Here is a 27,242-nt window from a genome sequence, read left to right on the forward strand (position 1 = left end):
TTTTAAAGGAGCATAATTTCTTTATTAGAACTCTTTTACGGGTATTTGGTCTATTTCTGGACAATTTTTTTTTATTCAACGAGTCGTGTTGTATAGCCTATGAAAATATACTAGAATCATAGCCGAAATTTAAATAAAAAAATATCATTACTAACTTAAAAGCCTAGGTTTTTTCTGCCTGTCCCCCTTTAAATGAACTTATAGTGGAGCACAAATACCCTGGTGGTAGGCCAACCGCTGAACATGTTGGCCTAATTTAAAGGGGGACAGGCAGAAGAAAACCTAGGCCTTTATAAATGTATGATATACTTTTTGTTAAATGTTTCAAGGAAATTGGGTAAACAAAGCCAAGTACATTATTAACCGTAAAAGAGTCGAAGATACGAGGCAACGTTAGCAGCGTCGGAAAATGTTGTATCGTACCGCTACCCCCCTTTACAAGGTGCAAAATTCATCATTTCCGGGCCAATAACGGGTGTTAATTCCTTCTGCTTTCACCCTAATTCGAAGATTGAATGAAAGGCCGCGGCTCTTCTCGGATGCGGCCGACACCAGAACACGACGAAGAAAATTTTCGCTATTGAGAGAAAGGCTCCTAAAAGCTCGCAGTTCCCCAGATTTCCGCTAGAGCGCCTTTTCTTCCCTATTCTCTCCGGCTGGCTTCCGCGACGCCAAAAGAGAGAGTCTGGAGAGAGATGAAAGCTGGATAAGTTTCCCGGAGCTCTTGGAGTGGCGAGTCAAGTTCCCGGCTATTTCGCCGAAGCGCCACAGAACGTGAGACGTTCGCTCGAGAGAAAGATGTTTCGCTTCCGACGTCTCGAGCAATAACAAAGAGCGCGCCGCAACCTGGACGACCGCGGGGCATTCGACGGACTGCTATCGCGTGCCCCCGTAATCACGCCTTCTCCGCCCGCGTATAAATGAAAAGTGAGAAACTTCTCGAGTTGCCGAGGAAACTTTGCCGTTATTTACGGAGCGACCGGCGCCGGCGGACCAATATTTGAGTTTAATATATATGAAATCGACGAACTAGAAGAATCCGGATCATGACTTTCGAACAATCCGCCATATCGCGATAATTATTCATTCGCGCGCAGTTTCCTAAAAGGGCCAACTGACTATCGGATCACGCTTTGAACTGATACCGGTAAATATTAATTTTCTGTCGTATTAAATAATTTTATGGCGGGTATGGGGGGGGGAGGGGGTTGGAAATATCTTCTTCTTTCGGATGGTTTTATATTCCTCGATTCCGTCGGCATCCTCGGGAGAGAGAAGCGCTTTTTCTGAGAACGCGGAAAAAGGTTAATCAAGGCCCCCAGTTTCCGTCCTGATGGTTCGCTCCTTCCCCGGAGAATTATTTTTAAATCGCGCGCACTGCGGAGAGCGGTATCTTTAGCCTTCTATATACTTCTTCGCGCGCTGTTCTTAGCAGCGGCCGAAGTACACGCGTTCGGTTTTTAGTCGGGGAACGTCGACAGGCCGTTGCCTCGGGAGGATCTTAAAAGAGAGAAAAGGATAAAAGGGGTTAGTGAAGATCAGCTTTTTGCCTTTTATACCAGAGCCCTGAAGGTCGTCTTCGAACGGCTTTGGCTCGATGCATTTTCGCTTTTCCCTGGCAATAATGACGGAAAATCCCGGGCTTTATGTCGTGCAGCTTGTACATCGTACCGGCGAACGAATCAAACTAAGTAAAGGCCAACCCTACTGAACGCGAAAATATTTATTCTCGTTATGTAGTAATGGAAATCATCGTGATGAAAAATCTACCTATTCATTTTCGCAAACTACCATAACTATACTTATCTTAAGTTACGGTTACGGTGGATTTTAAATCCCAGTTTAATTCGGTTTGTATTCCAGTTTTGAGCAATAAAATTGACAGAAACTTCAAGCGATAGTTATAAAATAGTGTGGTTAATTTTCCGGAAAAATAAAATGCGGAAGAATTTCCGCAAATCAGAAAAATGAAAAATTGAAACATAAATTACTTTTTAAGGGTTTTTAATTTTTTTAACTTTTTATCGATATAAAATATCTAATAACAGTAAACATACTACAAAACATTAATATTGTTAAGCCCAGTTCACACTATACAATTAATTGGGCCACTTAAATGTATCCAACTAATTGTAATCAAGAAAATTGCATAGTGTGAACAGAAATAGTTGGAACCATTGTTACAATATTTCTGTTCACACTATACAATTTTCTTGCTTACAATTAAGTGGCCCAATTAATTGTATAGTGTGAACTGAGCTTTACATTGTTAATCAATTTAAAGCTAGTCTAGAGGTTTAGTTTTACTTTTAGATTCGAAAAATTAGGCTAAAATGCCGCTTTATTTAAATTTGCAAACAATATTAGACTAATTATCGAATGAAAACTTTTTTATTTTTCTCGGAAAAATACGGAAAATTTTCCGACTTACAACACTATTATAAAACGTATAATTTAACTTTAGTTTTTAACCTGGAAATTGGATAATTGAAAAGTAACTGGTAAACCTTAATCCTCGAAGCAATTTCAACAAGTTTTGTATCTAATCGCCTTACAATTTAATAAATTAGTTAGAAGTTAATGAATTTCCAAAATAAAGTGTAACGGAATAACTCTTTTACCATTTGTGACGGGTTCCACATGGAACTCGAAAGAATAACGCGCTTAAAAACTGGTCGGGTTTAGAAATATGGTTTTGTATGATTGGGGTACATTGGTTCGAATTTCATTCGTCCGAACGGTGGTACAGATGTCCGAATGCCGGAAAACAGGATCGTATGTCCGAAAACGTATTTCATTTGCCCGAAACATCTATCACAACTTTTGTTGGTGATTTAGTCGTTCAATTTATGTTAACTTTACTGGCGAATTTCATTCGTTCGAATAATATCGTTTGTCCGTTTTTTCGAACATTAGGAATTGGTTGTTTTTTTAAATATTGTTAATTTAAGAAAATAGTAACATTATCGTGAACCTAACGTAACCTAAAATATCCACAACATTCAACGCAATTCCCACTTACTATATCGGCCAAAGGAAAAATGGTTAGACATTATAATGCTTATATCCGTTTATTATTGAAATATTTTACATTTCATTTTTTAAGATATTTACAATGTAGTTTTTTATTTTTTATTCTTGCACTAAAAAAAATCCGGACCAAAAAAAAACTGCAATAAGAAATACTAATATAGCGACAGAATTCGGACAAGTGGTGCTACCGATTCGGACGAATGAAACAAACAAGTTCTCCAATTCGAACAATTGAAACATTTGTTATTTCGGCGGTTCGGACGAATGAAATTTGAACATTTGTTCCACTGTTCGGACGATTGAAATTAGAACAAATGTACCTACCCCTTTTGTATAATATACATTATCAACTATCGCGTATACGCTCGCAGTGTGAAAATTGTACCTTTAAAAAAAACCGATGACTTCAATTGAATCTAACGATAAAAATTAATTTAGACCGGGAGACGCTTTCATCTCAAATGACTCGAAACTGTAGGCGTCTCAACGTTCCAACTTTTTCAATCGCGCGCGTCAGGTCACCCACGACGCGACGAGAAAAGGCTCTTCATCAGCTGTCAACTCATCAGCCGCCCTGGACAGTTGGAGGGAAACAACAGATCATTCTCTTTCGTCCACCCACTTTTATTCTCACGATTCTCCAATTAAAGTTTCAACGTCGAAGCAATTAACTTTTCACTTTTAGAGAGCACCCATCTCCACGGGTGTAATTACTTGGGCGCTTAACCCGCAAAATATTAGACGGTATTACATCATCTCTGACCTCGATCGCAATAAACAAGAATTTACTAAAACCGTCTCCAATAATGTTACGTGAATTTATATTAGCTAGAATTTTTACAGGTTTACAGAGAATATTTTTGCATTTGCCTCGTGATACCCGGAAGAAAAACTACGCCCCTCCGCCTTTAATCGTGTAATATTTCCCCCTTTATCCCTCCCGGAAAGGGGGGGGGGGGGCACTCGCAGGCTCTCCGTGTAGGCGAACAATATCTTCATTATTAAACAGAGGGTATAGTTATCTCTTAACCTGAATACAGTCTTGATATAATATACGAATGTTCAACAAGAATACCCTTGGTCACCTCTCCCAAAACATCCCTGCAATTGGGGGATCTTAAAATTCATTTGGCCATGTTGGGTTATAAAAGCGGGTAAATAAGCCTGCTATACCTCACAATGTAAAGGTACTGTCACGCGCGAAAACGTAATTTTGAAATGGCGGTCAATAGTTTTTTCTATATAGGAGCAAGAAACACAGCACCCCACACAAGGAGAACGCAACCCGTCAGAAGTCGTGCATTTTCTTGTGTACCGATTTCATTGGTTAGACGCTTCAGCGCCTGCTGCCGTCGGAAGGGGAAAATTTGGAAATTGTCTTCCCCCTGCCCGTAAAACGTTCAGCGTAAAGGCTCGTCCAATGAAATTTGTACACAACACTGCGTTAGCGTGTTTAAAGGCTAGCTGCATTCTCCTTGTGTTTGTTGCTCCTAGTTTCTATATAGTAACTTGGCCTCCTAGCTTACTTTAAAGAGTCTACGAGCGCGCGCTAAAGTCGTGAGGAATATAGTTTTTTCTAGCACGCGTGCAAATCGCGCGTGCGAAGAATATACTTATGAAGCTGTGTCTTGTGACGTAAGAGCAACATATTATATTTTTTACTTTTTATTCATCTTTACCTCTACGACGGAACTATTCCCTAGGAGGGGTTTTACAATCACCGTGTTTGTCTGTCTGGGCTGCGAACGCTTTCGCAGTTTCGGGGCAAAGTGTAATAAAAACCGCGTTCGCAGTTTCTCGAATTTTAGAAAAGGGTTTATGGTTTTTAAAACGCCTGAATTCAAATTCGTGTTGCGATGTGTGTGGGTGTTGTGTTTGTGTTGTCGGTGTTGCGTTTGTGTTGTGCGTGTTGTGTATTCTACTCTCCAACTTCTATTTATTGACTTTTGAGACAGTCCGAGAGCTAAGGGTTACGTTAAACCATGAATGTATTCATTTCAACTGCATTAGGCAGTCTGACCTCAGTCCCTAGGATCAGTGGTGTAGTCGGGCCAGGGCGGGGCAGGGCGTCGCCCCGGTGCTTTTTTCAAAGGCAGGGCCCCACCCCGCCTTGGTTTTTCCATTTTGCCAGGGCGGGCCCTGCCACTTTTTTTCAACTTGCCAGGACGCGCCTTGCTTCTATTTCGTATATCATTTTTTGGAATAAAGGGTGTGTGAATTTATGATAAATTTTGCCCGCAGAAAAATACCATAACATTTTCAAATCGTTACCTAGGTACGGCCAGCTTCGATCACGTTAAAAATTGAAGTTGGACGTACATTTATAGATTTAAGATTTATTGGTAAACCCATACAAAGTACAACCCCTTGAAATCGGGGCGGCGTCACCAAATTAAAGGGAGCACGTTTTAAAAACAATACACAACATTAAACCAAATATATAATATATAGTACTGGAAAGTATCAAATATAAGTTACAGAATGCAACAATAAAATTATATATATAACGAATAAACATTTAAATTCCTAAATATTTTCACGACGCCACTTATCCTTATTAGGCCTTCAGGTAACCAGAATGTGTTTAACTATATACAACTTATGAAAATTTCTCGACAATCCAAGGGCTTCCTCTAAGGAGATTTCCGGGTTCCGCACGCGCCATTCAAAGATATCTTCATCGCTTTCACCAAGCGGACAATGAAAGAGTACATGGGCGATGTCTTCATAGGCATTCCCACACAGCTTGCAGGCCGGTTCAAAACCAAACAACCGATGCAATGTTGCCTCTCTCCCGTCAGAAGGCAGCCCGTTCTAGCGTCGAACAGGAGGCCACTACACCAAGAACCATCATAACACGATTCGGTTTGTGGCTTCTATTTCACTTGGTAGAGCTTCAGACCTTGCTTTTGACATCATTACGCCAACGCCTCTCCGCCGCTTCATGAACATCTCGCACTACTACAGCAGCCCATTCTCTCTCGTTCGTCGCTGTATTCCGGGTCGTGCCATTGCCATAGACACGATAAAGCTGTGCCATACGCTTAAGTAGCCTGGTCTCAACTCCTTGAAGCCTCACCGATCTAAAAACTATGCCAGGAAGCATGCACGCCAGCATAAGTAACAGCCGCCCTAGGTATTTCAGCTTATTCGTAGCTTCACGTTCCTCCATGCTGCTCCAACCCATTTCACCTTTAATTGCAGCCTTAGCTACGAAAGGGCCCGCCGAAAGTGCAGCACGGCCAACTTCTCTCTGAGCATATTCAAAGGCTGTGATTGAGACCCGGGAATACGGTAGAACATCGTTTGCATACGTGATGGTGGGTACCGCCACAGCTTTCCACAAAGTCCTAGATACACTGTATTTGTTATATGATCCATCCGCCATATTCTTGACCGCCCACCGTAGACGGGTAGCTTTAGCTACAAGGTTGCGCTCATGATTTTCCATATAGTTAGGCTTGGAACAGAACAGGACACCAAGATAGCTTTACTCTTCCACCACTTCCAAAGAGGCGTTTTGCAACGTAAAGGGGACCGGGCTAGCTTCCTTTGACGTACCAAACATCAAACCTTTTGATTTCTCTGGGCTAAACCTTAACGCCTTGGAATCAGCATAAGCAGAACATCTATCCAACAGCTCCTATAAATCCGCCGCAGAACGTGCCAAAAGAAGAATGTCATATGCAAACAGTAAGCAAGGGATCGACACTTTGCCAACAGAGGCACCTTTATCCTTCTCCACCTTTTCGATCTTAGCGCCAACTCCCGACTCGGACAAACTCACCGCAAGGCCATTGATATAAGAAATAAACCGTACGGGGGACAGTGGACACCCCTGACGCAAACCTACACCACACCTCAACGCCTCAGTAGTAACACCTTGGGCTGTATATATATACGAGCTATCAGAGTACAGTTTTTGAATTTGGCGAACGACACTCGGGTCAAAGCCGAAGCAACGCAACGTTTTCCATAACTTATCATGATTGACACTGTCGTACTCCTTGTGAAGGTCAAGAAACGCAGAATATATAGAGAGCCCCTGCTTCTGATAGAGTTCAACCAGCTGAGAAAGCACAAAAATATTGTAGTAGTAGAGGTATTTTTATAAGAATCAGTAGTCATTTCCTTCGCCGGTTAAATCGTGCAATCCCGGAAACGTTTTGTGGATCGAGTCAATGACAAATGTCTGTCTCCTGATTGGCTCAAGTGATTACGTAAAACGCAGAAAGGAACCGCCCATCTTAGCCCCAGATGGTAGAAAGGGTAATGATATAGTTCGATATTCATGGTTGAAATGAATACATTCATGATTAAACGTCTTAGCATCCAAATGGCAGGGTTTCCACCAAATGTTCACGGTATACGTCTTATTATCAATTAGTGAAAATTAGAATTTCTGCTTAAGCGGATGCGTATATTAATAGTTAGAAAGGTTTTACATTTTGGTTCTTGTTTAAATATAACGGGATTTCGTGTTCGATTTAAATAATTTCGTAGAGGATTTCAAATGTTGCCACTATTGAACCAAAACAAATGCGGCCTCCGAGATTTGCGCTCGGGCCCTTCTGCGTGTCAAGCGAGTGCTCTACCACCGATCCACCGACGATGGATAATATATTGCAACGATATTTAGAGAAACAACGTTTTTATGAACTTATTAACGTCAATTTATTCTATGATAAATTGGTGTTGGTCGAAAAATATGTGATCGACAGTTGATCATTATACGTTGCAATTGATCGAAATTCCATTTGATCGAATCCCATTTGTCATTTGTTTCATAAGATCGAACCTTCAAATGATCGAATACTATTTGATCGAATTCAAAAGTATTTATAGTACCAGTTGATATGTTTTTATTTTACCGAATGTCAATATGAAGTGCAGAAGGAATAATGATGGAATATTTCATTGCTTAAGTGCAGAAGGAATAATGATGGAATAATTCATTGCTTTAACTGTATTAAGCCACAAAGATGAAGAGATTTTTACTTTATACACTATATGATGGAATTTTTTATGACATCGACGATAACGGCCCGTTGTTTTTGATATATATAAATAGGGTCAGGTTAGGTTAGGTTAGGTTAGGTTGATGTACGCGCGCCGTAGGCGCGTATGCACCGTTGCCTTTTCGATTTACTCCCAAAAACTATAATCAAATGCAATTCGATCAAATGGGACCCGTTCGATCATTTGGGAATCGATCAAATAGACTCAAACCGATAAATTTACGTTAATAAGTTTATAAAAGTCAATTAATTCTGTAAGGTTTTTATTATTTATAGATTAAATTAAAATTAATTGATTTAATTTAAAATACGTTTGTGGCCAGGAATCGAAACAAAGTATAATTTTTAGCAGGCGGATTTTTTACCGCTAGGCCAATGATCTTTACGTCAAACGGTTGAAAATACGTTACAACGATATTTAGACAACCTTGGAGAAAGTCCGTGTTCCTTTACGCTTTTTTAAACTTTTTAACTTCAATTTATTCAATAATTTTTGTAATATTTATAAATTAAATTAAAATTAATTTATTATTTTAATTTAAAATACCGTCGTGGCCAGGAATCGAACCCGGGTCATTTTCTTAACTGGTGGATCTTTTACGGCTGAGCCATTAACTTCCACGTCATCAAACTTGAAAAATAAATAATATCATAGACAAACCATGGAGGAATATCAGGAGAAGTTTAAATTTGCCGCGCTATTTAGTACAGTACGACAGCCAGGTGACGCTAGCATCTCCTTTAAAATAAACTAACATAGCCCAAAGGACCCACCCACCCCAAAAATCCCACTTTAAAAACCCACCTGAGAAAAACCCACTTTGAAATTTCATAATTTAATGAAAAGGCATGTTTTCAAGGTGCAATGACCACTTTTATATATATATATATATATATATATATATATATATATATATATATATATATTTAGTAATTTACAAAGTTAACTAGCTTGTTAACTTAATAGTTGAAACTTGAGACTTATGACTTCAGATTTCTACCAGTCCTTTGGTAGTTTGGTTCAGCTTTGCTGCCTATGCGGTATCTGTACACTTTTACAAGCTTTTCAGCTTTTTCTGACGCAAAAAAAGTGAAGCAGTCTACTTACGACGTTAGCAGACGATATCTAGTCCCTACAATTTTTTTAGCAGGGCGCGACATAAGACATTTCTAATTTATCTTGATTTGGGGTTTTTTTGACATATCATGTAATACAAATATGGAAATAGTATACTAAAATGAAAAACCCACCCGAATAAAAAAAACCACGAAAAACCCACTGGGTTGGGCTTTTTGGAAAAAACCCCCGGGTTTTTTCGAACCCTGCAAAGGAAGGCTGAGTCGGCCCTCCTGTTATTTATCCATTGAAAAAGTCTTCCGAGGAGGGATATATTTTGGTTTGCCAACTTGTAATTTATATAAACATCTATTACACAACGTAACACTAGGCCTATTTCACGTAGAATCTCTAGCTTTTGATTAACTGTTAAAAAAAAGGAATAGGCTTCTTACTTATTTTGAGCCCTTCTCGCAGGCAAAGCAGGCGCGCCTGTAGCGCTATTTAACTCAAAATTATAGGTAGATCTCTATTTTACCACCTTCATTTAAAAAATTGGAATTGTCGAGTGTGGGTTCAAATCCTGGCGCTGAGGTGACTGAAAATTTATCATTTTTGTTTTTAAATATTTCTCTTAAACGTTATTTTGTGATAAAAAAAGAATGTCATCATTATTCTAAACCCTATTACGCGATTTAAAGTTTTAGTTTTCAGTTTTCTTTAGTTACAATTTTTCTTTTTAAAAAAGTTTTGTTTTCGCCAGAATATAGACATAAGTTTACACTAAGCCGGTTTATTACTTACTTGTTGAAGGTTGATTCATAGAAATTTCGACGGACCGATTAATACTGACGACAAAGATATACTGGTCCAAGATGACTTAGGACTATTATTAAGACGCAGACAAAATATAAATTAAAAAAATTCAAATTAATTAAGTTAAGCTATTACGAATCATTGAACACTGACTATTTACAAATATTAATTACTATTTACCAAAGTAAAAACAATATTTTATCTTCCCAATAAAAGTCAAACATAAAAACTACAATATCACACAAAGCCTATAATGAACAATGGGAGATGTCACCACTGCGGCGAAAGAAAGCCACTGCTTTGGTCAAATACTATTCATTTGTTGCTTATCTTTTCCTCAGAGCCTTACGTTTATATCCTGTTCGCATGATGCTTAAAGGAGTTTTCATACTTTCTTCCGAAGGGGTTTACTATAGACATCTAATAAGCCGATAGAAATGAATAAATTCGTGGTATTGCTTGTTTAATTTCGCGTTCGTATGGACAAACGACTTCTATCTTTTTACGTATTCGTTGAATAATCGAAACCGAAAGCGCCGCTCCTCTCTTCTCGCGCTCAGTGGAAACCGAAAGCGCCGCTCCTCTCTTCTCGCGCTCAGTGGAAACCGAAAGCGCCGCTCCCCTCTTCTCGCGCTCAGTGGAAACCGAAAGCGCCGCTCCTCTCTTCTCGCGCTCAGTGGAAACCGAAAGCGCCGCTCCTCTCTTCTCGCGCTCAGTGGAAACCGAAAGCACCGCTCCTCTCTTCTCGCGCTCAGTGGAAACCGAAAGCGCCGCTCCTCTCTTCTCGCGCTCAGTGGAAACCGAAAGCGCCGCTCCTCTCTTCTCGCGCTTAGTGGAAACCGAAAGCGCCGCTCCTCTCTTCTCGCGCTTAGTGGAAACCGAAAGCGCCGCTCCTCTCTTCTCGCGCTCTGTGAAAACAAAGGTGCTCCTCTCCTTAGCAATCTTTTAAATCACACTAGCGCTTCTCTCTTTTAGTGTTTACTACAAAACGATTGTGGCACCCCTCTATTTTCGCACACTGTAAAAAAAACCAAAATAAATTATCTTTTTTCATGCCTTTTTAAAGGAAAACGAACCGGCGCTTCTCTCATTTCGTACTCAAAGAAAATCAAAGCGAGGCTGTCCCCAGGCAGAAAGTAGTAAACGACAATTTGGAAAATTTCGAGTATAAATTCTAAAAATATAAATAATAAAAATTCCGGCCCTAATAAAGAATTCGAGAGTGAGATTTATCAATTAGTACCATTTACATGACTATAAGAATTAATGTATATCAAAATAAAAAAACGGCGTTTGGTAAGTTTCGCCATGAGACAGCCTGGCTCTTTATCGTGGTAAGTAAAGGCGTAAAATTGTTTTTTGCTTTTTAATTATCTTAATTGTTTAACACCTAACAATTGACGTACTGTTCACTCATATTCTCCAGAAATATTTACACGTTTATCTCTTCTAATAAAGAGTTTTCTATCCTATCATTCAAGTGGTTGTTATCTCAAAAATTGTAGCAAATATGCTATTTTTCTACGTAAATTAACAAGCAATTTTTATCCCACGAGCTTAAGTGAACAGTAGGTCTATTGTAAGGTCGTTTGCTAAGCCTAATAAATTCCCAGCACAGGTATTCCTTTAAGGCTTAGGTAGTTTTTGTAAGTTCAATATGCTAATAATTATTATAAAAATTTGCATATTTAATTAAAATCTGACCAGTTTCGAGAAGCTTGGCATCTCATCATCTCTGATAAAGTGGTTCGCACTTTCGCCTCGCAGCAAGAGGATAGTCCGGGTTGAGTTTGCAATTTCTATCCCTGTCTGTTAAAGGTGTTTTCCTCTGAGGGATTCGGTTTCCTCTTTCCGTTAAAATTTTCAGAGGTTTTAAAAATCCATAGTTAGTGTGGTGACGCTAGTGGTTTTCTGTGAGCCTGTGGCAGGTCTAGCCACAAACCCTTCTAAGTTGTTTAATTTCCCCTGTATCGCCGATAAGGCCCTAAATGGGTTAGAGTGTGCAATAACTGGTGGCTTTACCGGGGAGTCGGGGTCCGGCTCCTGTAACCCATAAGGGCGGTCCTATCTCCACCTCTGATTTTAGTCAGGTTTGGGCTGGAAACTGAGTCCGACTCAGGCTAACGGAGAGGGTCCAGGCAAACTGGCCGCCTCGGCGGATTGGGTAACCTGCTGTGGGGCGGCGGGCCTCCGTATGAGGGCACGGTGGTCCTGTTTCCCGGCCTTTTGGGGCACACCGGGATCTCCAGTGCCGGCAGTGCCGGGTTATGTGGACCGCTGTTTGCCCGTCGTTCCCCTTTAGGAGCTCTCTCCAAAGGGTATGACTCTTTACCTACGTAGATAGGGTGTCGGCTGGAGTTGCTATAGCATCCACTCATAATCCCACTGCTGTGTGCGAAGTGGGGATTGGTCGTCCCATTGCTGCACCTTCTGCTGGGTTGAGTGGCTTGAGTCAAAGGTGCGACCATCAGTAGTATTGTACTACTACCCATGCTGGATTTGTCACCTGTCCGGGCTTGTGGACGCGGGCGTAGGGCACTATGATGATAGACCTCCGGTGGTGTGGTTTTATCGGTGGTACATCGGGCTATAAATTATGACACACTGCATCGCCGATAAAAGGGTATCCAGCCTGTTGCAATGCAGGTTATAAATATAGCTTATGGTTATTATTTTTACTAAGAGACCATTTTTAGAGTTTCTCACGATCTAGCAGTATGCTCAGCCCCTTACACGACAAACAAAACCCGTTGGTTCTCTAAAACGTATGTGGTTCCACGTGTTAAAACACTCGTATGTGATTTTTTCCGTCCCTCTCTAGGTGGTTTCTTTTCGCTTGTTTCGGGATTTCGTTGTGGGGTAAGAAGAGTAAGGCTATGAGGTCATTTACCTTCAATTCTGTGGTGGCGAGTAGTTTGAGTCGGAGAAAAAACGTTTTTCCAAACTGGCTGCCTGTGGTCTTTTTAGCGGATAAATTCTGGCTAGCAGACGACCAAATCCGAATTACTCCTTTACACCTCCTTTGCAGAAGTAAAAGAGTAGCCCTAATACTCCGAAACAAACGAATAGTTTATGGAGCGGAATAATTATCATCCCCCGAACAGGCGAATAAAACGTTTTAGGGTAAAAAGAGTACACTTTTAGTCCGAGAAAAGGCGAAAAGAAACCACTTTCTAACGTGGAAACTAGACCATGGTGCGGCACCAATGAGCCCCGCACACCCTGAAATGAATTTGAGAAGACCCAATTCGTTTTCTTCCAGCATAGTCTCATTATCCCTAAGCGTAACTAAATACATTATTTTTATAGAATAATTAATTTGAATAACTATTGTTCTGGATATTATTTTTATCGGCGAAAAAGAAACTTCATCAACATGAGCGAGAAGATTCAACACGTAAATTAGGGGGAAATTATCAAATACTGTCCATTACACGAAACGTTTCAGAAACACAACGCTTTATTTAGACTGGAATAAAACAGGCGTCAGACGCATTCCAGTATATATTATAGTAAAGCGGGGAGGGGACGGAACTTCAACGCGCTTTTTCGCAAAACTTCTGCACTGTAGAAGAAAAAACGTATTTTTTTTGGCTGCCTCAAAAACACTTTATTTTGACAGCTGGAAATAGAACAATCCATCCTCTTCGCTTTCAAACGCAAATTACCCGCGTTTTTGGAGAGAAAATATATTTTTAGAATGACCGTCTTATTTATATAGTTCCTCCTTTTCCTTGTCGGTCGGCCCGACCGTTTCTCCTCCGACCCCCACCGCTGCCAAACTTTGGCGGAAACTCACTGAATATACAAACATCGGCGATCAACGGCGGCTGGGCTCTCGCCGCTACATCCTCTAAGCGTAGCGGTGTGCTTGAAAACCGAATAACGCCCCCTATCGTCCATTTGACTTTCTTTTTGTCGTCGTCAAACAACCCTATAAACCCCCCAGCAGTTAAAATTCTCTACATTCCACATTATTCGAAATTAAAATTGGAAAAGTCGCGGCAGTCGTTCGGATGAATTAAATTTGAAAGTGTCGTGGGCTTGTTCCCAAGAACCCTACGATCACGCGGATGGTTGCTCGCCTCGATGTCCTCCGATGCGTTACCTAGAAATATCATTCGTCCGAAATTGAAAATTTTCCGTTACAGATTATTTCAATCTCTCAATAAGCCTGTTTCGCTTCAGAAATGACTATTTTCCAAGTAACTAGAAGTTAATAGGCCTTTCTATAAAGTAACATTGGCCTTATTGTTTTGATGTTACTGCTGCGTCACGGGTGACGTATTGATGACGTTTTACTACGGAAAGCCCTGGACATAAGAGTAAATTCGACGAGGCACCCTGTTTTTAAGCATAAACTGAACTGAACTTCTACGCATTTCGTGACGAATGAGCCACATAAAAGCAAGTTCAGCATGCGTAGCTTATTTTATAGAAAGGCCCATTTTGAGCTTTTTCTTAAATTTCAAAAACCTTCATTGTATTAAGTTCACCATCGGCATTTTAGGTAAAATACACTTTTTGACTGAGGTCATATGGTTACACTAGTAATATGTAAATAATAACATTTGATCTAGATGACAAATCTCTGATTAATAGCTCTAGTGACAAAACTAGCGGTTTCAATTCAATTTACATTAATTTTTTGCTCAAAAATTAAATAATGCAACAAAATTAAGTGATGAATATGGTGATTACATTAACATGAACGAATGGGAATAACGTTAATCATTTCAAAAAAGGGAATAAATAAATTTATTATAATTCTGATGAAATGGCTGTGGTGGTTCTGAGGACAACTAAATCAGTTCATTTAAAGTTTTTAAAAAAATCTGTAAATATTGGCACTTGGAATCGCCGCTACTTGCTTACAAGAGTAAGACCTTCGACGTACCGTATATACGTTTCGCGAGTGTTTAACGAAATGACAATGAACAGGGGTAAAGACACGTTATTTTCCTCCGCTATCGTCGCTCTTCAATCTGTAGTTTCTTCTTGTAAACAACCGGAAATTAGGTTTTCGGAATAATCAGCGAAAATATCTAGCTTTTATTGACTCTTGGTCGACTGATGTAGCGCTTCCGCTAAAAGTTTGGCGCGGATACGGATATGTCAAAACCTTTCTTTGAAGGTCGTTGCAACAGGGTCAGCCCTAAGACAAAAGCGGATCTCCTTTGCGAGACATATATTCGATAATTTCCATTTTCAGAATTCGTTCGCAAAATGAGCCAAAATATCACCTTTCAAAATGATTAAAATAAATTGTGTGGGGAAACTCAAAACTATCGCTTCGTTCGTCTTTCGTAGATCCATTTCTTACGCGTAAAATTTAAAGAAGAACGTTTATGTATCGTAAGAAAATTAATAAAGATAATGAGACTGCTTAAAAATATTAATGAAATATAGTTATCCTGAATTTACGTTATGCAAGAAACAAAATTGAGTGAACCACGTTTTGAATTAAATAGGGTGTTTTAATCCCAGCTTCTGAAATCGGTTAACGTGAAACAATCGCTTACCACTTCTTTTAATAAATGACCCGCCACAAATGAAAGTAAGAAAATTTGGGGCTTTGAACGGCGGTCTATTGAAGTTTTTAAGATATTTTAGCTCGAAAATTGAAATGGCAAAATGGGGTTGATATTAACGGAGCATTACACCAATTACATTATAATGGAAAACAAATTTATCTTATAACAGATAAAAGAGCGCTTCATTTGAAAAAAAGCGAATGCCAATTGCCGCGATAAATTTTCCAAACTCTTCTAACTTTGTCGCTTATATCGGAGCACCGGGAAACTTCTTATTAGCCTAATAAAAAAGGAAGCGATATACTTCTAACAGTAACCGCGAAAAAATTCTGTCCCCAGAGGGGCTACTCTTTGGGAGGTTGCGAAAGCGTATACGTATAATCGAGCGACATTCGCAAATATTGCTTTTTTGGCTAAAAGTGTCGATGATGGGAAAAACCACTTAAACCTTTTACGACGGTTAGAGATGTATAATCAGGATGAAATGTTTAGGTGGCTGCGGCCATATAAAATGATATTCGATACAGCATCCCAGATAAGATCGAGAGACAGCCACGCGCAGTTGGGGACTTAAGAAGAAACTTTATATAAAATATATATATATATATATATATATTCCTTAAGCTTTGACGTCTAGCCCCAAATATTCTTTTTATGGTAAAACGCCTCGCCAACAATATTTAAATAACCAGAGGAAAGTGTATTTTCGTGAATTTTAAGCAAATGGAGTTGGCGGATTGCTGCGAAGAAAAAGAGGCGGCTAGAAAACGCCAACGGGGGTATTTTTCAGCTCGAGTTAAACTTGGAATTATGAACGGTTAAAGTTTATATTTTTGGGGGTTGCCTTCGCGTTAATCTTATAAAATCGTGTGATACGCTAAAAAATACGAAGTACTTTTGGTTTTAAAGTTCGCTCTACAAACGTGTACGTATGTTAACGCCGTGGTATTGCGGTATTAAAGTTAGGGAGTAAGCAATTAAAGGACAATTCTTCTATTTTATCCTAATGATTTACGCGGAAAACAATATTGAAAATATGCTACTGCTATAAACATAAGTAACATAATCCAAATAAGTATGACACTTGTTATTATTTAAATGCTAATTAATAATAATCAGCTAGGCTAATCATCCAAGGCACCACCTTAAGCCTAAGTCACCCATGTTATCTGTTAACCTGAATACCCTCTTGGGCATAGGTGTAGGCTAATATTTTTTTCTTAATTGTGGGACGCCTTTTAAACTAGAGATTACTTTTGGTGTCGCCACTGTCTGGCTTACAAATTTATTATTATACAAACTAAATAAATATGACTCTTAGGTTTAATTATAATTTATATAATTACCGATATAAATATTTAAATTATATAATTATTTACTTGGAATTTTTTACCCGAATAACTTATTAAATTCGAATGCGCGATATAATTTAAAATATATAATACGCGAGCTAAAAGCAGCACCCACTTTAATACATTTTCCGTGAAGTCGAGGCAAATTTATTCGGGCTTGACCGTTTTTGAGAATTGACTCCTCGTAACGGTATATACGAGAAGCAGTCCCAATAAAATGAAAAGTTTCTGGCGTAAAGAGGTTAAAATAGCTAAACTTTTTAAGATTCGGGAATGTGTCGCGCAATAGTAGTTTTTTGTTGTTGTTGCGGGAACGATACGACAGCACTATCTCGGTTCTTCGCGTCCCTACTTTGGGGGAATGCCAAGTAAAATATAAAACTGAGGATAACGTCGTTTCTGCGCGCGAGAGTCGAATGTCCAAAAGACCGCGGGCCAGATCCGCATTTTCGTCCCACCTGAGATAGCTATGGGCTAAGGCGAAGTTTCGGAATAGCTTAGCAACGCGATAAGCCAGCCGTAGTTTACGACTAACTTCTTCCGTTCGCCCGTATGCCAGTCTTCCACCATTACCCCCTTACGAATGTTATTAAAACCGAGAAAGCGGTTTAATACGGCACGTTTTAAAACAAAACGTTTCGACGCTTTTCAGGTTTTTCAAAATAAGCCTTCTGCCTTTTTTTAACTTGTTGGTTAAATGGTTTAAGGCTGGTTTTCACTAAGCCATAAACACCACGACGGCGAGCGTCGACGCAAAAAAATCCGTTAAGCTTGGTTTCCACTAGCGGGAGTAACTCAACTTTGAGACGTACAAAACTATTTGAAAAATGTATTCTGACGCGCGCTAGTGGAAACCAAGCATAAAGCTTGTTTTCCACTGGCGTGCGCTAGGACGCGTTTCTCAGTTTGGAAACGTCCAAACGTTTTTACGCGAGTAAAGAAAATAATATTATGACGCGCGCTAGTGGAAAACAGCTTAAAGCTTGTTTTCCACTGGCGCGCGCAACGACGCGTTTATCAGCTTTGAAACGTTCAAACGTTTTTACGCGCGTAAAGAAAATAATATTATGACGCGCGCTAGTGGAAAACAAGCTTTAGGCCTAATACATTTTTTCAGAAGAAAATAGGGGAAGTACGTATCTGTAGCTTTGAGCTGTAGAAGGCGTCGTGTGACCCACGAAAACACCTTTTTACGCATAATTAACCAAAATGAAAAAGTAGTTCCACTTTTGTTTTGTTTCAACACGGCGATAAACGACGAGAGTAAAGACGCCTTAGCTCATTTAGCAGATAATGAAAAGGACAATATGTTACGATTGTTCAATTTGATAAAAATTTATTATTTAAACGATGTATTCATCCGCGATTTCCCGCCAAACCGTTCTGGCGCGAAAATTTGTGAAAAGTGACGCCTTTCCAATGCTGACTAGAAGCGTACTTCCCCCTATTTTCTTCTGATTTTTTGCGTCACCGTTCGCAGCGAGGGGTCGGACACTTGCCATTATTTTGTACGGGATTTCGGGATTTCCTAGAGATTTTGGCGATTTTATCATTACTTTTTCAAGTTATTTTGGGATTTCAATGTTAATTTACCATAGTGAGAGTTAAAAGATTTTGCGATTTTAGACAAAGTGTACGGGATTTTGGTAAATGTCCGACCCCTCGGTTCGCAGTCGCGGCAGTAGTGAAAACCAGACTTTATTTTTTTAAATTACCGCCGCCCTAAGTTAAAATATAAAACCCAACAGATAAATAGTTCATAGACACTATGGCGACTACAATGTTAACTCTACCCTAATTGAAAATTTGAAAGGCTAATAAATTACATTTTCACTTATTTCAAGGACACTACCTAAAAGCAAAAGTTACGCAAATTGAGATGCCTGACCTCTGGAAGAAACTCGAAATAGGACTCATAGGAGCCCTCCGCGGGATTTATTTCATTTTTACGATTAGTTTAACCTCATATTCCATTATTTCATTATTATTGCGATTGTGCTCGATTTAAATACAAAATGTTTTTCTCAAATTACACTTTTTAGACTTGCTTGATTTTGGCTCTTAGGTAGCGAAGAGGAATTAAAAATTAATGAAAATTACTCGATTTCAAACGCCATTTTTTGTACTATTTCTAATTTATGGGGGTAATTGCAGGGTTAAGCCCGTTCTAGAAAAGACGTAGGGTAAATTTGTACGAAACGTTTTCGGCGCTGCCTAGTGGGTTTTTGCGGAGGTAATAATTAAAATTGTTGGGTTTTTCCTTAAATAACGTGTTACACGTTATATTTCGTTTTATTAACTTATCAATTCTTTAATTTTTGATTAATTTTATAAGCTATTCTACCAGGGACGTAATTTGGGTGTGACAAAAATGAGCATTAGTCCCCTCCTGAATTTCCATGAGCTAAAAAACTTCACGAATTTTTCTAATACCAACTCAGAATCGGATGAAGTACAAGGAATATCTTGGGGAAATGTTTTGTTCTATCTATTCTCCTGAAAATCACTAGCAATTATGCAATAACTGTTTCGATTAAAAATTATAAAAATATTAAATTTGGCGCGTTTTTGCCCATTAAAAAAACTGTTTACCGGAGCTCAAGCTCTGCCCCCTCCTGATAAATCCTGAAATGACGTCCCTGCATTTTACCTTCCCAGTTTTTGAGTCTTTTCCTTACACGAGTTGTTTTCGATATTGACAGGGGAGCGAAAAATGGGAATCGGAGCGGCAACGCATAAACATCAGCAATCATCGGCCTCGCAAGATTGGTCCAGAAGCTGGGTCTCCAATGGGGATACGAATACCCTGGGCGACATGGACCACTATCAGGTCGAGTACATCTACAAAATCGGAATCTACGGGTGGCGCAAAAAATGCCTCTACTGTCTGGTCATTTTGATCATCATTATGCTCATTATGAACATCGCCCTGACCGTGTGGATCATCCGAGTTCTAGACTTCAGCGTGGTAAGAAGAAAAGCCTTCCCCCCCAAAAAAAAATACGCCAGGTTTTTTATTTAACTCTTAATTTATTTTTAGCACGGTATGGGGAAGCTTCACATATCAGATCGGGGCTTAAGGCTCGACGGAGAATCTGAATTCTTACAAGCTCTCTGGGCCTCCGAAGTTCATTCTAGAAAGGTAATCTTTTTGTCTCGATCACCAATACCTAAAGAAATAAAACCGGCTCGCGAAATTGTTTAATGGGTTATATTGGAGAAGAAATATCATATTGCCATCAAAGGTATTTAAACGAGGAAAATTAAATGCTCCAAATAGCACGTTGAAGTTACTGGATTTTTTAATCAAAAACCTGTATTCGCAACAAGTAATTTACGAAATAAGTTTTATAACTCCTATTTTTAGACTCAATTTTTGAACTCAAACTTTGATTGAATATTAAAATACTGACCCTAATTTTGGTTGAACTGAAGGAAAATTATTTATTCCAAGATGGGCGAACAAAACCAAAAAATATGTATTCACAACAACTTTGGGTTGGAAATTAAAATAAAAGTAAATTTTCTATTGTGGAGTGGCGGAGTGGTTAGCACTTTCGCCTCGCAGCAAAGAGGAGTCGGGTTCGATCCCAGCTTGTGGCACTGGGTGAAAACTCGGAAACACTCCTTCCGCGTTGAGTTTGCAAGTTCTCTCCCCACTGGTTTCATGGGTTTTCCCCTTCCATAAAATCTTGTTGAGAACTTGAGGTTAACGGTAACAGTAAGTGTAGGGAGCTGTTGGCTCGCGTGACGTGAAGGGCTTACCACCACCCTCCTACGCATAATAACCCGGCCACCTGAACTAATGGCTTTAAAAGTCGCTTGATGACTTAGGCCTAAGAACTAAATCTACAAAAGGGAAAAACTAAATCTACAAAAGGGAAAAACTAAATCTACAAAAGGGAAAAACTAAATCTACAAAAGGGAAAAACTAAATCTACAAAAAGGAAAAACTAAATCTACAAAAGGGAAAAACTAAATCTACAAAAAGGAAAAACTAAATCTACAAAAGGGAAAAACTAAATCTACAAAAAGGAAAAACTAAATCTACAAAAGGGAAAAACTAAATCTACAAAAGGGAAAAACTAAATCTACAAAGGGGAAAAACTAAATCTACAAAAGGGAAAAACTAAATCTACAAAAGGGAAAAACTAAATCTACAAAAGGGAAAAACTAAATCTACAAAAGGGAAAAACGAATTCATTAAAAAGTCCAGAAACATTTCATTCAAGCTGAAGACTAATCAGGCCCGCGGACGAAAACCCACTTTTTGAAGTGTGGAAATTTTAATTCGCAGAAATGCGGTAATTCCCAGCATTTCTAAAGTGGCTAAATTTCATTCGTCAAAGAAAAACTTTAGTTTTCTAGTATAGTTTAAAACAAAAGAATTTGGTCGAGTGGAAAGCGAAGGAAATTGAGAGTGCGTCCACAGTCAGAGGTCCCATAGTGCCCCGAAGAAATATTTCTTTCGGGAGCTCCATATCTTTATCCTTTAACCAGAAAGCACGTTCATTTTTTCCTTCCTCGCAGACACACGCGCGCAGTTTTATTCTTCCTTTAGAAACGTTTTCGGCTTAGGACGTGATAAATTGAAATGTTCCAAAGTCACCGAAAGTTGTTGGGTTAAAGGATCAGGCTTTTATACGAATTGAGTTGTATAAGAACCCCCTTTTCTAAAGAATAACATCAGCGCGGCGCACTTTGGCAGCGAAAACGCGATATACGCTGATTCATTTTCATATAATGTTTGACTATATACCTGTATTTCAAATTGATTTTCTTATATATGTAGCTATATATACAGTTTAATCTCCTTCACTTTTGAAGAATTATATTGCCTTAGCTAGAAAGTTACCAACGACTTTAGTAATGTTAGAAGAAAGATAACGCAAAGAATTCGGATTTCAAAATTATATCGTGTCTGTGGGAAATTGTGAAAAGGCATAAGAACGCCATGTACAAAATTACATAAACACTAAGCTGTTCCTGGCGAAACAATAATTAAACGCTTTTAACTTAATAATTAAACTGTTTATTACCCCGACGGAATGTTGTTGCTGTTACAATAGTAGCAATTGTAAAAAATTTTATTTTTAATTTTTGGTGGAAAATTTGTTCGAAACTCGCAAACCAAAATCTTGACTTACTTGGGTGAATTTTTTTTCTTTCTGACTTAAGATATTGAAAACGACAAATACTGATAAAAGCCCACGAATATCAATACGTTTTTAAGTTTTATTTCACAAGATTTTATTTCAACTGGACGTAAAATCTGGCGAATTATTAATATTAAATTTTACAGCTTGTCGTTGTTTTCGGCTAAAGTTTTATCTCTAATATCGCTGGTCAATGTTTGAATTTTAAAAATTGCGAATTGGGCTCGTAACAGTAAGTACCCCGACAATTTTAGTTGAATGCAAAATTTCATTTGAATAGGCGAATGTTTATTACGCTTACGGTAATGACATACATTTCGCCATTTTTGTCGGTTTTATAAGAAAGCTTTTTCTTTAATTAAATATTCAACTAATACATATTAATAATTAATTTTACACCTTTTTTTTTCTAGAATAAACCGTTAAAGTTGGAGTCCGCAAGCAATATCACGCTCAACGCGAGGGACACGCAAGGCCTTATTTCGAATCAGCTTTTCATGGGTAAGTTCTACCCAAATATGTTTCAAAAAATCAAAGAAGATATGTACCGTATAAAAGAATGGGCAGAGATAATAAGATATTTCGTGAATAGGAACATCCGTGTTGGAGTCGATAGCGGAAAGGTTTACGGTCAAGAATTCGGAGGGACATATTCTGTTCGAAGCCACTGATAACGAAGTGTCAGTGCATTCGGAAACTCTGAGAATAACAGGTATCCGCCGAATAGTTTCGATAGATTCGAGGCGATACCGGTGGGCTTTGGGAGGCGCTTCTCAGTCACTGTTCAGTCACGCGCTCAGGAACCGTGTTAATTCGCATCTTGAGTCACATACGCCAACAGATCGGAATCAAAGCCCTTCGCGATCGTCTCTATTAAGCGTTTCAACGCGATGTTGTCACGAATGTGAAGCCTAATAGCGAACGATTTCGTGTCGTTTCTTTTCGTAGCTCCCGGAGGCGTCAGATTTTCGGGATCCGTACAGACTCCTATTATCAAAACGGAACCATTCGAACAACTTCGGTAAGTTTGCTATTTATTGTTTTGTAAAATCTTTAATTAAGATACCAAGAATTAATTTATTTATACTTAGAAGGAGACTATCCGAGGTGTTTATCTCCGATTTTGTTCAAACTCGGGTGGTAAGTAGACCTTCATGTAACTTGAAAATCCCTAAAAGGGTGGACAAGAATGGGCTTTAGTTTTGCCATGGCAACCAAAAATGTTTTTCACAACTTAAAAACTGATTACTCGTATTTACCCAATATATGTATATTTACTCATATTTACCAAAATTGACGTATATTGGTCCAGATGTACCAGATTTAGCCATGATCTGAGTTGATGAACCTTTTTTAATTTTTTTAAAAATATTGTTAGGGGGGGGGGGGGGACCCTTAAAATCTTCGATTTTCGCATGTTAATTTTCATAGAGAAAAGCAGTTTTTAAGTTGTGAAAAACATTTTTGGTTGCCATGGCAAAACGAAAGCCCATTCTTGTCCACTCTTTTAGGGATTTTCAAGTTACATGAAGGTCTACTTACCACCCGAGTTTGAACCAAATCGGAGATAACCACCTCGGGTAGTCTCCTTGTTAGTGAGAATGACTGAGTCGATTTTGAGCGTTGCTCTGCCAATCCCCCTCACGCTCTAACAATAAGCTCCTCCCCTTAAATATCGATCAAATAGGACCAGTATATCATTGGTTCCCTAAAACATACGTCTTCCGACGCGTTTTTCCTTAGCCCTATCGTGCCCAAGGAATCACACAGGCCAGTAGCGTAGCCAGGATTTTGTTTCGGGGGGGGGGGGGCACACCAATGAAAAAAAGTAAAAAAATAAAAATATTTGTACGTACGACCATACGTTTCGGGGGGGCATGTGCCCCCTGTGCCCCCCCCCCGGCTACGCCACTGACACAGGCCTAAGTCATCTAGCGACTTGTAATAGTAATTATCCCAAAGTATAAATAAAGTACATTCTTATGCAATTTTCCGGTACGATTGATATATGGTCAACTAGATTGAATGGGAAATGTTTGTACCGATAATTTTTCAAATTTAAAAAGTGTGAGAATTATTCTTTATTAGCACGTTTGAAGGTATCGTTATTTGTCTCAGGTTGGAATCCCCGACAAGATCGTTGAAAATATCGGCTCCAGAAGGCGTGTCGTTAGAATCTAGAGCTGGAGACATTAGTGCTACGTGTAAAGAGGATTTAGAAATTCGATCCAAGGAAGGAAAGGTAGGAAAGAATTCGCGAAACTTCAATTATTCCCATTCCAGTTAGCTATATCAAATCCAGCCTACATTTCAGCTATTGTCAAAGTCAATTTTATCTTCGAAACTTTTGTATTGACATCTTCAATTGAAATTCTGTCCCGTAATGCCCAAATTAAGCCGTACGGATCAGTTTGCCATTGTCCCCCAACGCGCGGTTTCTTTATTAGTCCAATGTTTAATGCGGAGTACACGCACCGTCGGATTCGACTCGCGCGTTGCTACGTAAAGCTAAAGTCTTTCCAATATCAGAACGAATACATTTAGAAAGGCGAAATGTTTTAACCCGTTCTTAACGTGGCCGTCCTATTTAATCCCATTTTATTGTTCACCCTTAATGCGATCAATGGCAAGACGCGCAATCTTTGTTTCTCTGTGGCGTCCAAGAATGTCCCTCCGCTTTAACAAAGCTTTTGTAATTATCTTTACGCGTCACATTATTCAAGAACGTTTTTAAAGGAAATCGTTGTAAGCTAATCACGGCCACAAAAGCTTAACGGACGAAAAACCGCGAAGACCCCCTTCGCCGTCTTCTTTTTTCGCGAATTGACAGGGAATTTAGATCGACCCACGAAATAAATGGACCTCCGCAATATCGGTGCTCGCGGAAATTTGCATATTTATTATATTTATATGATAAATCATTTTTTCATCATATTAAAAGATTCGCTCATCCTGTAAAAAAATAAAGGTGGAACAGCATTTTAACAAGCATAAATTTGTGCCAGAAATTTAAAAGTAGGAAGACAATATACCCCTGACTTTATCAAGTTCATATTTTTGAAATTCCATTAAGGGAATAAGCGAATGCCGGTATTGTCCACGACTATATAGAGTTAATAATAGTTTTACCGTATACAGTTTTATTGGGAAACTAGTTAGCGTGCTAGGTTCTAACAAGAATATATTCGGGTAAACTGAGAATATGTGGCCAAATCTATAGCCCCTGTTTTCGTGATGTCTCGTTGATATTTTCCGCCTACACAGAGAGACAGCCCCTTACCGACAGAAAAGGGGAAAGATTACACGAGGAAAAAGGGAGGGCCGTGGTCTTTCTTCCGGGAATCACGAAGCGAAGAGAGTAATGCCGTCATATTCTCTGTTAGCCCGAATAGGTTCTAATAAACGAGGCTGTATCGAAGGGACGTGGCACATTTTGTACGGCACTTTAACGTCCCTATTTCCGTATTCCAGATCATAGTGGATTCCGACTACATTGAATTTCGAAATTTAAAGGAAGCCCTTCCGTCTAGCAGAGGAAGTACGTACCCAAGCATTTTCCAAATATGCGCTTGTCAAAATGGCCGACTTTTTGTGGTGCCGCCAGATGGACTTTGCGAAGCGAACAAGGAAACTTGCGACTGAAAAACTATTAACTTTATGTCGCGTGAACTCGGAAGAACATTGTTAAAAAGAACGTGGTTCCAAGGTAACCGGTGTGTTGAGGGCCGCCAGCTTGACGCGCTCGAAAGTGTTCACTCGTTTGGAAAATTATCGAATTTATTGCCAAGCGCGAACTATAAGAAACGCCTACGTAAATTTATATGTAATATATATCATAGAACTCCGAACCCGGGTCGCTATTTTCGGGACATCCGGACTAAAGACCGCGAATAGCCGATTGAAAAAACAAAAGGCAAAAATAATACTTTATTTATTTCTTTATTTTCAATGATAATAATTTTTATCCTTTTCTTTATATTTGATATTTTTATTAATGGTCGGTGTCGCGTAACCGCGTGAAGTCGATTTCTTTATTTCATCTTGTATTGGCGTGTTGTGGAAAATTAAGTCGATGGTTTATCAGAGAGTTGTTTTGTATTTATTTCATACGTGAAAACTACCCGGTAGTTTGATAACTTGTAAAAATATATCACTATTAAAAAGAAATATAAAATAGATCCTTCTCGAGAGTTGAAATATTATTCGAAGTACCTTCATATTTTCCGCAAACCGTGGCGGGTATCACTGCTATCGTGGTTGTTTATTAAACCTAGTTTCGGCCAGAAAAATACCATTTCCTACTTCAATTTGGAATTTTCTACAGAAAGTCGATTTTTTGGGTATAGCTAAGGTTGCCTACATGAATAGAGTATTTTTCAAAATATAGCAATGGTATAAGTGGAATATTAACACAATCAATGATATATCGTTATTTCATTGTATACAATGATTTGTTTAAAATTTTAATTGATAAACGATTAAAGTTTCGCTTTCATATCTGAATATTTAATATATGGCCCCTACACACTCAAAAGGGGGAATGCAATCCGGAAGAAGGGTTTAGTATAACTATAGGAGGATGAGAGGAATTACATACAATATAACCACCTACAATCACTACCGGATGATAGAGAATGGCGGACGTCGTGAGTAGAATTAGTGGCAATGACGGCTCCCACATTTTGAAACAAAGTCTATACTTACCGAATTTCTTTTAGTCGAGAAAGTGGTTCTATAAATATAATTTTTGAAATCTCTAATCCTGGAAAAATCGCATCTGCAATATTATGGGTCAGATTCGCTTCGAAGCTTTATCGAGAACTTTACAGGAAGAATATTTCTCGAGATATAAAAAGATCTAATATTTTCAAAGAGAGCCGTCATCTCTCGAAACGATATCGAGCTCAGCGTGTACGTTTGAATATGTTAAATATAGACGGACTCGTCCGAAGGTAGTAAAGCCGCAGCCAAATAATCCTATCATAAAAGCAAAAAGCGTGAAGTTTAAATTCTTTACGCTGCTGACGATTTCTTGGCATTTTTGGAGAAAGCTTTCTCTTTCTGAATTCAAAGACTCGCGTTAAAAGTGGGAAATTGTAAATGGACAGCTTTACGAAGCAAAAAAACGTATTTTACCCTTAGGACATTTTATGCTTCGTATTTTTTTACGATAGGCATTAAAAGAAAAGGAAACAATCGCTTTTTAGCGAGAAAAAAACACGGTCGAAAAATTGCTGAAATATTGTTTAATACAAACCAATGGATAGGCGATTTCA

General features: G+C 38.8%; 1 protein-coding gene across 1 annotated transcript; it reads left to right on the forward strand.

The window, feature by feature from the left end:
- The first annotated feature begins 689 nt into the window (after positions 1-689).
- On the forward strand, positions 690-26,144 carry LOC149947895 (delta-sarcoglycan-like). The gene is made up of 8 exons (XM_090171556.1): positions 690-1,147; positions 19,513-19,778; positions 19,851-19,952; positions 22,380-22,467; positions 22,559-22,678; positions 22,915-22,987; positions 24,085-24,208; positions 25,438-26,144. The coding sequence occupies exons 2-8, from the start codon at positions 19,524-19,526 to the stop codon at positions 25,606-25,608; spliced, it is 933 nt and encodes a 310-aa protein (XP_090027682.1). The 5' UTR covers positions 690-1,147; positions 19,513-19,523; the 3' UTR covers positions 25,609-26,144.
- Positions 26,145-27,242: the final 1,098 nt, after the last annotated feature.

Source organism: Leiobunum rupestre, chromosome 4 (assembly GCF_980474605.1).
Source record: "Leiobunum rupestre chromosome 4, qqLeiRupe1.1.hap1, whole genome shotgun sequence".
NCBI lineage: Eukaryota > Metazoa > Arthropoda > Arachnida > Opiliones > Sclerosomatidae > Leiobunum > Leiobunum rupestre.

What these genes read in the sequence shown, in the direction of transcription:
- LOC149947895 (XM_090171556.1), top strand. Translation starts at nt 19,524, where the DNA reads ATGGGAATCGGAGCGGCAACGCATAAACATCAGCAATCATCGGCCTCG. An exon ending in GAGTTCTAGACTTCAGCGTG is followed by an intron (nt 19,779 to 19,850) that starts GTAAGAAGAAAA and finishes ATTTATTTTTAG; the next exon opens with CACGGTATGGGGAAGCTTCA. An exon ending in GGAAACTCTGAGAATAACAG is followed by an intron (nt 22,679 to 22,914) that starts GTATCCGCCGAA and finishes TTCTTTTCGTAG; the next exon opens with CTCCCGGAGGCGTCAGATTT.